At 34.2% G+C, this 13,500-nt stretch overlaps 1 protein-coding gene across 2 annotated transcripts; it reads right to left on the minus strand.

The window, feature by feature from the left end:
* Window positions 1–8,561: 8,561 nt before the first annotated feature.
* Window positions 8,562–13,115, minus strand: LOC132194560 (uncharacterized). Of its 2 annotated transcripts, none has more exons than XM_059615912.1 (26): window positions 13,028–13,115; window positions 12,900–12,968; window positions 12,757–12,819; window positions 12,496–12,553; window positions 12,155–12,442; window positions 11,962–12,092; window positions 11,868–11,903; window positions 11,783–11,816; window positions 11,662–11,726; window positions 11,503–11,605; window positions 11,215–11,447; window positions 11,089–11,163; window positions 10,930–10,957; window positions 10,762–10,829; window positions 10,610–10,712; window positions 10,315–10,553; window positions 10,188–10,260; window positions 10,057–10,112; window positions 9,963–9,998; window positions 9,795–9,909; window positions 9,617–9,735; window positions 9,398–9,466; window positions 9,302–9,338; window positions 9,152–9,234; window positions 8,998–9,100; window positions 8,562–8,934 (listed from the first exon to the last, which is right to left on the minus strand). In XM_059615912.1, exons 1-26 carry the CDS (start codon window positions 13,112–13,114, stop codon window positions 8,681–8,683), a joined length of 2,625 nt encoding a protein of 874 aa, XP_059471895.1. In that variant the 5' UTR covers window position 13,115; the 3' UTR covers window positions 8,562–8,680. The 2 variants fall into 2 exon arrangements, with proteins under 2 accessions (XP_059471895.1, XP_059471888.1); XM_059615905.1 differs by having other exon boundaries at window positions 9,152–9,258.
* Between the last annotated feature and the right edge of the window lie 385 nt (window positions 13,116–13,500).

Genomic DNA, 13,500 nt, shown 5'->3' on the forward strand with positions numbered 1-13,500 from the left:
CAAAGATTTTTTTTTTTAAATTAAGTATAATATTTCAACAAATCTTGCCCATCTCATTTTTGTAACCTCCAATTTTAACATGATATTTTATTTTTAAATAGATTTTTTGAATCATTAGTTGGGCCATGAAGTGAAATGGCCTTCATCAATGTAGTTGAAAGAAAGAATCGGCCAGGAATTTCATTAGACTTTTCTCCTTTCTTTTCTTTTCTTTTCTTTTCCAGAGTGGCTTAAAAGAAAAGCACCCTGCGTCAAATTAAAACAAAACCGGCTGCGCAAAAATCCACAAAGACAGCCCCTCTTGGAGAGCGTGTTTGGTTAATGGAAGATTTGATGTGGGGAATGTTATTCCGTTTGAAATGAGAAAATTTCTTTACCATAGCAGACGGTTTTGCCAGCAGATATCAGCTGTGTGTCTATTTGGACTGAAACCTCCGCTTTCGTGAATGACAGGCCAGGATTGTGTGTCTGGTTAGCGAGCAGCAACTGCTGCAGCTCACAGTGTCTGTCTGATCTGCAAAACGAAGGGTCATGGAATTGAATTAAATTTATTTTACCAAAATTTTGATTGTCAAACTACTACATAACACAGTGAAATTTTAATGGAAGATAAAAAAAGAGGACCGAAAAACAAAATGAATCTAATAATTTATTACATAAAGTTGAATTAATTGATATTTATTAAAAAACAACTAATGTGACAAATATTTTAATTTTTATTATAGTTTTTACAAAATATACGAAATAATTTATTTTTCTAGAGCAATTTTTACCTCAACTTAAGCAATATTGCATTATTTCAAGCTCGAGCATCTTTTTTCATTTCATAATCTCTTATCAATATTTCAGAATTTTAAATTTTTATCAAATTGAATGCAACGGACTCAAATCCACGACTCAGTGGGCGCAAATCCCGAGTTGTTTCATTTGTGTGTTGAGGGTTGCGTGCGTACCAGTGAAAGAGAGACAGTGAGAGTAGAAAAGATGCTGCGAATGAAAAACTACGCACGGGTGATTTTCATTCTCGGCGCCTGCCACGCACCCCCTCCTCCCTGCATCCCTCTTGGCGCATTATTTGATGATTGCTGCGAGAATTCAGCCTCTTTGATCTGCTCCTCCGAGGACCGGCGCTTTTTTATTGGTTTCAAATATTTATCATCCTCTCCAAATCCGGCGCGACGAGAGTTTGCGGAAAGTTGCGGCCCAAGAATGCGATTTGTGAAGTTTGGCAAGGGGAAAAACCTAACAGAAAAATATATTCAAACAAGATTTGAGTGTGGAAAAATATCTCATGTCAATAAACAAGGTGTTAGTGAAATTTTTTTTTAAATTTTTATTACTAATAAAATATATTTTAAAAGTTTTAATTGGAATTCAAAAATTGTAAATATTACTTTTATATTAAATTATTCCAGTTCTAATAAATTAATTAAAAAAGGAATGAAAATATGCAGCTATGAAATGCTAAACTGGAAGTAATGTTTTTGCAGATTTTTCTAATTAATAATTTTTTCTTGCTCAAAACGTGGTTGAAAACTTCGGTGGTCCGTCAAACACTGCACCACGGTTCGAGAGGGCGTCGGAAAAAGATTCGTGTATGAAAGTATACATACATATACACGTATAATAGAGGGCACATTATACGACAGGCGCGGTCACTCTCATCTAAAATGGACACGGCAGTTTGACGGGCGCGCCGAGGGTGGCTGCGCAAAAATACACCCTCGCTCGCTCGCACCGGTGGGGATGACGTCTGCAGCTCAACTCGGCGCGATGTTTAATGCATCAGAATATACAGCCACATTTCCTGCGAGCCACAATTTTATTTTATATACATAAAAACATCAAACCGCAGAAACACCCGAATCATAAAGTTTAGATAAAAATGTTTTATTTCGTCGTATCCATCATCGTATAATGTATAAAATCTAAAGAGCTGTGCGAGCGCCCGCCCGGCCTGCCCGATTTTTTATTTCCTGTTGAAAAATTCATACGGTTGCGCGGGGGTGGATGCATCTTTTGCTAGAGGCCCGTATTGAAATTTAATCGGTTTATGGCAGAGAGTATAAACTTCGAGATTTGAGTGAATCGCATATAATTTATGATTAGTTTGCCTTTCCGAATTGATAAGATGTTCAAAAATTTATCAAAAGTCGTAAATTTCGGTCTTTCTTTAGCAGACACCTTTGCTAAAGAACAACTTCTTGGGCAAACTTTTTGATAAATTCGGTCCTTTATTGCCCGTGGCTGGTAATGGAACATGCAAAATGATTTAGTGCCGTCCAATGAATGCCACCTACCGAAATATTATCGCCATTCCGAGGTCTATAATTAATGACTTTTTCAATCAATTGCGCCACATTATTTTTACCCAGTAAAGCCCTTTCCGTTCCATTAAATTTCCTTCCACAGCGTGTGCTATGTCAGCTGTTGATTATGTTTTTGGCACGCGCTCAGCTCCTGGCATTGAGGAGGTAAAATCGTCAGGCAAGAAAATATCAGAGCATTTAACCAAAATTACAAATATAATAATCGAAACCCAACCAAAATGAAGAAAAACTCTAAAGAAGTTAATAATTATATAAGTTCAACAATTTTCACAAAATAACTTAATTACATTTTAAAAATATTCCGTGAATTTTCCCATTCCTTTATAGTTGCAAGTTGCAAATAATTAACGATTTTGAATTCAACCTGGGCAACAGACGAAACTTCAGGATAATATGACACACAAAAAATAAATAATAATTAATAATTAATTAAACAATAAAAATAATATAAAAATATATCAATTATTGCTCGTTTAAATACTTTAAATTTATAATTGAAAATTAATTATTTATAGCAAGTTGCATAATTATTTACGCAAAAAGAAAGAAATTATTAATAATATTTTTTGAAGCGCATCTCCTGCGCACCTCGCTGTGTAGATAATAAAAATAATAAAAAATTATAAATGTCACAATTTCATCAAGAATTATTGCAATACGTAAGCTCACTATGGAATATATAAAATATAATATCATATTATTACTTACTGTTCATGATCTTCACTGTGCAGAGTCGTATAATTTTTACGCGTCCGAGACTGACAAAGGGCGACCTGTTCTATTCAGAGCGGCGCGCATTATCGACGGAGGCACTCGAACATATAAAATTTATCGAGCTTCTTCCTCTCATGCATAAGGAAAATCACATTTGAGAAGGTGCTTTTATGTCCGCCGAAGGGCATTAACCTATTTGATATCGCACTTGCGCCGATGAGTTGCCTCACTCACAATTAATTAGATCGTAAAATGTGCATCGAAAAGGCGCATCGGAAGGAACAGAAGGAGGAGGGGGATATTATATTACAACTCGAGAGCATGCAGCAAAAGTGACGAGAAATATGTCAGAATTTCAAGGCTTGAGGAAGAAAAATGTTCGGATACATGGTATTTCATCAAGAATCTGTGATATGACAAAAAGTTAAATTTTTACAGAATAAAAGCATGGTAAATTTGATACATTTTAGCTCTGCAAACACTGTATGGGTGCAATTTGGTGAAATGAACCACTGCTTGTGATAAAATTTCAAGCAGTATTGAAAAAGAAATTTAAAAAATTAGAAAATTTATACAAGAAGAAATGATACCGTTTAAAGTTGATGTGAATCGTTAATTAAATTAAATTCTAATTGATAGTTAGAACATCTGCCCTCAAATATATATAGAATTGGCCGTCTGCGTTTAGTAAAAACTATTTCATGCAGGCAGGTATGGCACGTGTACCCCCTAAAATTTATTTTCAAAGGCCGCTGCAAAGCAGATGGCAACCAGCAGTCACTCCTCCATATATTTTCAAAAGATTCAGAAAATGACACCCGCATTAAAATATAAATCATAATAATGAAACCCATTTTACGATCACTTTTCTTTTCAATAGCAGCTTTTAAAAACAAATTTAACTCTTTTGAATGAAAAAACTGAAATCGGCGGCAATAGAGCGGAAATTCGGAGCGAAACCCGCATCCTTTTGGCTCTGATGGGGCGTGCATGACGCGCAACAATTAGACGATAATTAAGTGCTGAGTAAGGAGCAAAAACATGAGATGCCCAGCGCTTGTTTGATATCACACGCTTTTGCGATTCGCTGCTGCTCGCGGCCCTTTGATCTCGCCGCGCCGAACACAAATTGAAACAATGCATGTGAACAAGAAGAATAACTGACCGGCGGATTGCGATTCAGCACACACATGCGCGATCAAACGATCTCGATACGGCCACGACTCTTGGTGTCCGACTTCTTACACTCACGCGATTCGTCATTAATTTTATATCTGATCGAATTGATTTGAAAATTAATTGATAATTAATGAGGAAGATTCCAATTTATTTCATTTAATGCGATGATTTAGTGATTTTGCTGTCCTTGGCAAAAAGATTTGTCTGCGAATATATTGAGGTTATGGAAAAAGAATAGTTGTAGTTGTAATAAGAGGGTGTTGAACTGCAAAATATTTATATAATTATAGAGACGAGACACAGTAATATATTTATGTGGATTCAAAATTCTGATTAATATTTCTATTGTTGATAACTGATAACCATTACAAGTTTGAATTTTTTAAGTTTCATTTTATAACTGTATATTTTTCAACTTGCACGAATTTTTGATGAAAGGAAAAAAATCTTGAGCCGCGCAGCTTTTCTTACATTTATTTGTTGTTGTTGTTTATGCTTTAGATTTTTCACGTAATTAAACATTTATAATAAATTATTTTAGTTATTTAATTTTTTAACAAAATAAAATATATTCAATTTTATAATTATATTAATTATTTTTGTTTATTAAATATTTTTTTTTAATTTTTTCGCAAATCTACACCACAGCAAAACATTTTTTTTTTGCTTTTATCAATGGGGGCCCGATGCAACAATGAAATCAATTTTCATTGTTTGAGGGCCAATCAGAAGTGGTACTTTAAACCTGGTACCGCTTCTGATTGGCTAATAACACATTTCATTGTTGCATCGAGCCCCCATTGGCTTTTATGTTAAAAAATAAATAAAAATAATTTTTATTAATAATCTTCAAATTATGGTTTAACAATGGGTTGGATTGGAAAATAGTTCTTTGTTTTTCAACGAGCTCTTGTTTTATTATTGTACGGTGTATGGTAAATGGCCAGAAGGACTTATTATTTGTTCATTTTATTGAATATAAGACAATATCTTATTTCATGAGCAAGAAAAATACACAAAACTTGTGAAATATTAAAAATAAAAAATTAAATTCTCCGTTTTATAAACTTTTATTAGAAGAACATAATATACAGACTGAATATCTACGGTAGTCTGATTTTAAGATGCTGCCGTCGTTGCCGGAACTATATTTTTGTTTTTTGATTTGCTAAGCAAATTGGGTGTCAACCGCCAACTCCCATGCGTATTATATTACTTTGGCACCGTTTTCCATAACGCCTAAGAATCCAAAGAGGAGCGCGGCCAGTTTGATATACAATAAATATGCAAATTGCGAGGCCGTCGATCAAATATTCAACAGGCGCGATAAATTGCGCGTCACCATCTCATCATCTCATCTCGCCACAGCACACGCATTAGCCCACCGAGCTGCTGTCAACTAGGGTGGTATTTCGCAGGGTTAATCGAGGGTTGCGATAAGAATGGGCTCGGGCCAGGAAAATGTTATGCCATGCGCGCCTCTCTCAGCTCGCAGCCTCGACCCATCATCATTTTTATTCACTGCTCATCCCGTATGATATGGGTAAAAAGTTTGCGTGTTCAGTCCTTTTTGGCGTGAAGTGGCGACATGTCCGCATGGGATGGCGATCAATCTTGGTGATGGATGACTCGGAACGCTCCGCCGGCCGGCCGGGGTTGCTAGCGCCTCTCTCCAAATTCTATTCTGATATCGTCCTTTTCTCTCTCTCTCTCTCTCTCTCTCTCTCTCTCTCTCTCTCTCTCTCTCTCTCTCTCTCTCTCTCTCTCTCTCTCTCTCTCTCTCTCTCTCTCTCTCTCTCTCTCTCTCTCTCTCTCTCTCTCTCTCTCTCTCTCTCGCCGCAATATCAATTACAACAAACTCAATTTATTATAAAATATATTCATTAAAAAAATTTAGACAGAGAAAATACAGCATAAACCAGAACATTCAAAACATGTTGTCTGATGAATCTCAATTATCTTTACTCAAGCAATTATACAAAGCAAAAACAAAAAACAGTGTAAATTTGCTCAACTTAATGGTTTTTCCAATCCAATTTTAATTTCAATTTAAATTAAAAGCTGTGGAAAATAGGTGACTTGTTTTGTCAAATATAGGTGATTTTATTAAAGACAAAGCCATGTCTATAAAAATAAGACTTTTATTTTGAAACTGCGCGTTTTAGTCTGTTTGTGAAAATTTTTGAATCGGATAATTTTAGTAAAAAATATGAAATTTCCGAAACAAATATGTACCTCAGAATTAATCGATTTTGGGTGAAAAGAGGTTTTCTTAAAAATGGGTGAAAAACATTTCAAAGGTGATTATTAACTTGCAATTTTATCTTAATCAATTTTCAAACAAATGTATTCAAAAAGTTAGAATTGACCTACAAACATAAAAATATTCACAAAGGAATTAGGAAAAAATAAATAAATAATAGTTATAAAAAAAAATTGGCTTACTTGTTTTTATGCTTGTATTTTTTTATGATTTATATAATTGATAAAAAGTGGCCTCTCCTCCCAGTCTAGGTCGTTCACTCCAGTCTTCTAGGGCAAAAAGTGTTATGATTATCCTCGTTTTTTTCCGCACCTCCTCCTGCAGGAGTCACGTGTTGAGATAACAAGGAGCGGATAGGGTTGCGCTTGAGGCCCGGCGAAATGAAATACGGCCGCTAATAAACCTGTTGTCAGATGAATAGGGCCACGTGGTCTCAATCACAAACACCACACACACGGGCCGTGCACGCACCCGGTGGCGTTTATAGAGAAAGAATGAAAGAAAGAGAGGGTTAAAATTTATATCTGAACCCCTTTCAAGCCAACGCACAGCCACGTGCACTCGCACAGGTATAAAAATAACACGCCTACTTGATTTAATTTCCGTAATCTTGATCGTAATAGTAAATAGCGGTAAATAGACTTAAAAATTTACAGTCCTAAATATAGCAAATATTAAAATATCACCAAATTACGAAATTGTTTAGAAATATATTTTTTTTAACAAAATGCCAAAAAAATACAAATTTTATTCACAGTTTATTATGTTTATTCAGGGCACTATATTATCCCACATGTAGAAAATAGAAAAAGAAAATCTCATCGATAAATAGATTTAAAATACAAAACAATATCAAACCTGAGAAATAAAAAAAAATTTTAAAAACATAATTTTTTTATAATAATTTTAATTTACATTGCCGTGATTTGATATAAAATGAATCTAAATGGATTTTAGCTTGCACAATGTGATTCATAAAACCTTGGCAGTCCACTTCACATCCTCTTTTGATATTTTTCATTTGACGAGGTCCACATCCACTCAAATGAACTCTCCGCTCTCCCTTTTCGGCGCATAACGAGCATCTCTGCCGACTTTTCCTCTTCTCAGACGCCTCCATAAATTTTGATTATTCAGAAAAAGTTGAGCATCATCATGAATAAATGGAATAAATGGGGGACGACGTAGCCTTGCTTGGGCAGGGGCGATTCCCATAGGTGTGCTAACATTGTAATAACAAACTATTTCGGCCGCCGCCACTTTTCCTCTCTCCATCTCTCGAGAGAGGCTGAAAAATTGCAATAAAAATGCACCCTGACAGCAGCCGAGAAAGATGTAAAATATTTTCCGGCCCTCCCCGCGGAGCGTTTTTCTGCTCATGAGCGAATAATTCAATTTCACCCACGCGTGTTATTTATAATCGCGAGCGTTCCGCCGCCGGCACGATTCATTTCGGATTTATTTTTCCGACTCGAAAGTTGGAAATTTATTCTTCCCCCAAAGGCACACGGAATCTCGTGTCCAGCAGTCAGCACGTGTCTCTCCTGCGAAATGTATTCAGGAACGTGACGCATCAGCGAGTCGCGAGGATTTTCGGATCTGCAGATAAATGGATGCGCGGGGGTGCAGCACTGCTGCGGAAATCACACTTCTTTCCGTCCAAATGCAGTCAGCGATACTTAATGCCGGATTAGCATAAGATTATAAATGCTGCAATTCGGGCACGCGTGCGAGATGCGCTCGAACGGACGCAAAAATTACCACGATTTTGAGAGGAATTGAAGGGCTGTAAGAATTTCCTTATAAAATTTTAAACTATTTCTTAATTGAAACTTATCAGGGATTGATATTCTTTTTAAAAAATGAAACAATTAAAAAAAAACTTGAGACGGTGAGGAATAATTTGCAACTAATTAACCGGATACAATTTTATTTGCCATGTGTCACAAACGGAGATTTAAAAACAATTTTTCCTCAGCTATTTTCCATTGAATAAAATTAGTGTCATTATGATGAATGCATAATAATAGTGTTACAAAAAAAATTATCTAAAAATCATCATAGTTTTTGCTTTATTCTGTTATTCAGTCCCAATCCAATCTAATTTAAATTTACAAATTATTTATGTTAAAATTTATTCTGAAGGCAATAATGTTCCAAGTTCCAAGGTAATATTTCAAAGTTAGTCGCAAAATTATTTGTTGCACAAGAAAAATTGAACATCAGTTGTTTCGCAATCGCTATAATGCAAAGAATTTTCTGGAGCCATATTTCCAGACATCAGTTGCAGAAACAAACATTTGCTCGTTTTGAAGCAAGGATCTGTAGGAGTTTTCTTCATTGGAAAAAGTGTTTCTGGTATTTTTGCGCCAGAGGAACACCAGAAGGATAAATCTCCGTTTTCATTCTCCTTGATTGGACCAACCGTAGTCCAAATTTCAGGTCGCACTAAAATTGATTTATTTTTTTTACTTTCATTAAATTGAAACAATCTTATTAATATTATATTACAAGTTGGATCAAGTAGCAACAACTCTTCAAGCTCAGTAATATTTTCAACTTCTAAAAGCCTCATTCCGATTGAACAGCAGTAGGAGTAAGTAACTTCATACGACTATAAAGAAATTGAATGCCGACTCGATATAATATTCAAATGCTACCGCACCAATTTCGAGAAACTATTATTAATATTTCTCCCAACAAAATATTTTGCACCATTTGACAATGAAACCAATTTTCCAATGTCACCTGAAACACGAATTTCATAATGTCCTTATTTTAGATTTATAATTTATATTATTTATTTAAAACTGACTTGTTCCCGTTGAATGCAGTTGATTTATTAGGGTGCTCTAAGTTAGCAAATTGTGCTTCAAAAATTAAAATATGTTTGATAAATTAGAATATTTACATTGTTGGCGCAGATGTAATTAACATCGCAGTATTGATAATTTGGTTCGCACATCAATGGAGATGGAAACTTGAAAGGTTTTATTAATATAGCATATAATGAAAAAAATTCAATTAATTCCAACGCTTTAAAATTATTAAAATTAATTTTGTTTGTTGTTTACCACCACGTCGTATAAGCAATATAATGACTTTAATTCAATTTATAATATATCCTTACATAATTATTGTTGTTCGCTGTTTTCAAAATGTACGCAATCAAATACTGCACCATCTGGTAATTAGTCGTTAAAGAGCACCTTAACATAAGGTAGGCTATATCGCAACGGTTGTCATTTTCTATAAATGAAATGTAAAACGATTGATTATAAATTATCTAATCAACGAGGTAGAATTACTTATGCTAGTGCACTTTTCATAGCCAGCATAGGCTACTTGCAGATCAGTTTCATTTTTCAATGCATCTTCAAGAAGTCTCAAAATCGTTTTTCCCTTCGTCATCTTGTCAAGAAACTGAGCTTAAAAAGTTATTTTCATATACAAGTAAAAAATCTTGAGTGTCAAACTTTTCCAAAATTTTGGGCTAGACACCTCGCATAACACTTCATAATATTTTAAGCATTTATTATGTGTATACTTAAAAATATTTAAATAAATTACAAGCAGATGGTTAGCTGGCATATTTGTTGTGAACATTAAAAGGAGATCTTCTTCATCTATAACAAAATTCATAAAAGTCACGATGACTTCAATCTAAGTATATTTCCTCATTGGTGGATTTTTAAATTAACCTTTGTAAAGACCATAGGTTTCCTTGCATTCGTACCATATCTTGAATTTGTCAGTATTATTGTATGAAACTGCCTAAACAATTTCTTCTCATTTAGTATCACATTTATGGCTTCAAAATCATATTACCGAGCAAAGAAAGAACTTTTCCTCCTCGCAAGGTGCTGTTCCAAGTTCAGTACTATTTGTGGTTTTGTTGAATGAAACGAAAACGCAGTCGTGCTCCTTTTTCGGAAATCCGTAACCCCAAACTATCTCATGATGATAAAAGTACAAGTCTGCTGAGCACCAGAAATGTTTCCCGGGGTATTTGGTTGCTCTTCCAGAACTCCAGTAAGAAGTTGTTTCATTCAATCGGGTCGGCAAGTCTTAATTCATAACAAAAGATATATTTCAGAAACAAAAGACAATAACAATTGCAAACTTCTGAAAATTTCAGCTATGCATTGCGCCTTTTCAATTAAATACAGGCTATCCAGATCCATTCCTATGCTACAGCAGTAATTTCTTGCGTTTGCCCACGTTTTCTGTTAAAATTCTAATAAACGATGTCTTAAAATGGAGAATTAAAAATACTTTCACCCTTGAGAAATAGTAAAGTTTTCCACATTTGGTTTGAAATGTTCCTCTTATCGGTCCTGGCTCTATAAAAAATCCTTAAATATCTCAAAGAACATTGGTAAGTAAGGAAAACATTAATTAAAAGGGAAAATCTTTAAATGGAGAATTAAACATTGAATGCACCTTGAGTTAGTCCATTACTGGTGAGTTCCTGGCAAAGAAAATATGTAACATTAATAATTAATGCAAATTGCAATTTATTTTTGTAAAATAATTGATTTAATAATTTATAATCCTTTTGGTGCCAGTGGAAAATTGAGCATAAAATATTGCGTTTACGACCTTCGCACTGCTGTCGCAATGTACCGAGGCAGGACATCCGTTTTGCAGAAACTCGCCAGGATTTTCCATCAAGCCCTGCGAAATTTTCTCTCTGTTTATAATTCATTACGGAAAATATTTAAATACTTCACAAGCAAACGCAAATCGTTTTGAGCACAATTGGTCCCTTAAAAGGAATGCCCCGTTTTCAAAGGAAGCGCTGATGCATACGTCCCCCGAAACTTGCTTTTCGGCTGGTTGCTTAGAATGCCACATTCCATTTTCGAAATTTCGGTTGTCACTTGCGCACCATACAAAGGTGCCACTGATACACCCCATAGATGTTCCGCTTGTCCAGAACTTTAAATTATTCGACCAATCTTAAAAAATGTTTTTGTATTGAAGCATTTTTTTTTTAACTTTTAGCCTCATTACTTTTAAAAATCTCCCCTACAGAACTAAGCTTTTGAAATGATTCAAAGCTGATAGGCTTCATTCCAAGGCTGCAGCATTGTTGCCAAGCACTCAACCATACCATCTAATATAAATTGTGATTGTTAACAATACTTGGTAAATCGACAGAATTAAAATTACAGGCTGGTCTCCAAACAGAAATGTTATATTGCCAATTTTTTTCCACTCTCCATAAACTTCTGGATCTTAAAGTACAATTAAATAAATTCTCATATTTATGTTTTAAATTATGTATTAAAACCTATGATCTGGTTATCTGGGTCTGTCAAATTTTTCTGAAAAATTCTCTCTTACCTTTTTAGGGTGGAATAAGAAAGGAAATCTACCTGTAGATCGCAGTTTTTTGGACAGGAACATGGCGGCTTTAAATTTGAATTTTCAAAATAGGATTTCGGATTGAATAATTTTTTAATTGCATACTTGCGTTGTAGAGGTTGCCGTGGATGGAACGGTGGTGGTTGTGGTACTGGGTGTATCTTGAGTCGATATAGGTATATCAATAATATCAGTGCTTAAAGCTGTAAAAGATTGTTCCCCGTTGCTGGTTTGTTCTTGCGTTACATAAATATAATTATAATTAATTTCACTAAATAATTTTAAAGCTAAGCCAAACCAAAAGTTTCTGTTGTGGTCTCAAAGGTTTCTTCTGGTTGGGGTCCTTCAGTTGCTTTTTGCGTTTCCGAGTTCATTTCAGTCTCCAGGCTTTGCGACGTGATTGTTGTTGATTTCTGCTTGAAAGAAAATCTAGCCGTACTTTGGTGTTGAGCAGTGCCTTCATTCTTCAATGTGTGATTCCTGCGTGTTTCATTTTGCTTTTGAGATGAAAACAGGGTGCATGTTTTTCTCCCGCAGCATTTTATAATGGTTTGCCTCTTATTCTTTTTTGATTTATGACGCGAAGCTGTAATCACGCATAAATAACCCCTGATATTTTTTTTATTCTGATAATAATACCTTTAACATTTCTGCCTAATTTTCGCACAGTTCCCTTTTCTTGTGCCATGAATTTGGCCTGTTTAAATTATCAAACGCTTTTTAAATTATTTATAGTGTAATTAACGTCATTTAAAGAAATTTTAAGTGTTGTATATATGTATTTCAATATTTCCTTGCAAATCTATTTAAAATTGGCTCTCTTAATTAACTTCAACAAATAGTTAAATAGAGTTTAATTTAATACTAAAATGGGAATTTATTATTTGATCTTCTACATACCCTTACCACGTTGATTATATTTTTTGATTGTACTGGACTCATTCTTCCGTCGATTTCAAAACACTGATAATGACAAACCGAAATATTTACAATTTGATTTAAAATTACAAAGTAGATTACAAAATAAATCTAGTAATGCATACCTCACTTGAAATGAGCCATAATATTAAAACGATTGATATAAAAATCAAACCAGTTCTCATCGTTTGATACTTTTTAGTTATGAATTTTAAGTTTAATATTAAAGCAACAATAATAATCATAAATTAACTCTTTGCACGTCTGCACACTTCGCACAATACATGTGGTAGCCTTCTGCAAGTTCCGTTTCAGCTATTTCCGCTACTGAGCTGCACATACGTTTTGCCATCAGATGAGTCGCCGCGTTATGTGGGAGAATAAAATGTCTGTAAAATGAAAAACTAAAATTTCAGAAAATGTTTTGTCAGGAAATAAAACGTCAGAAAAATGAAAAACTAATATGTTTTGCCAGAAAATTATGAGTCAGAACGTTTTTTAGAATTATTATTATTGTCTCAATAAAACACAAATGTGTACAACGTCATGTATTGCTGGTTGAAATCTATAATCTTTATAATATACCTAAAACTTTCTAAAAATTAATTTCTAGAATTTTCAGAATGTATATTATAATTAATTTTTTTTGCAGAATTATATTTTTACTAAAATAACTTTCTTTATAATTAAAAAAAAAAAATGGAATAAAAAAATGATTAAAGTAGT

The sequence above is a fragment of the Neocloeon triangulifer genome, unplaced genomic scaffold (genome assembly GCF_031216515.1).
Source record: "Neocloeon triangulifer isolate White Clay Creek 2 clone unplaced genomic scaffold, ASM3121651v1 ptg000001l, whole genome shotgun sequence".
In the NCBI taxonomy this organism is placed as follows: domain Eukaryota; kingdom Metazoa; phylum Arthropoda; class Insecta; order Ephemeroptera; family Baetidae; genus Neocloeon; species Neocloeon triangulifer.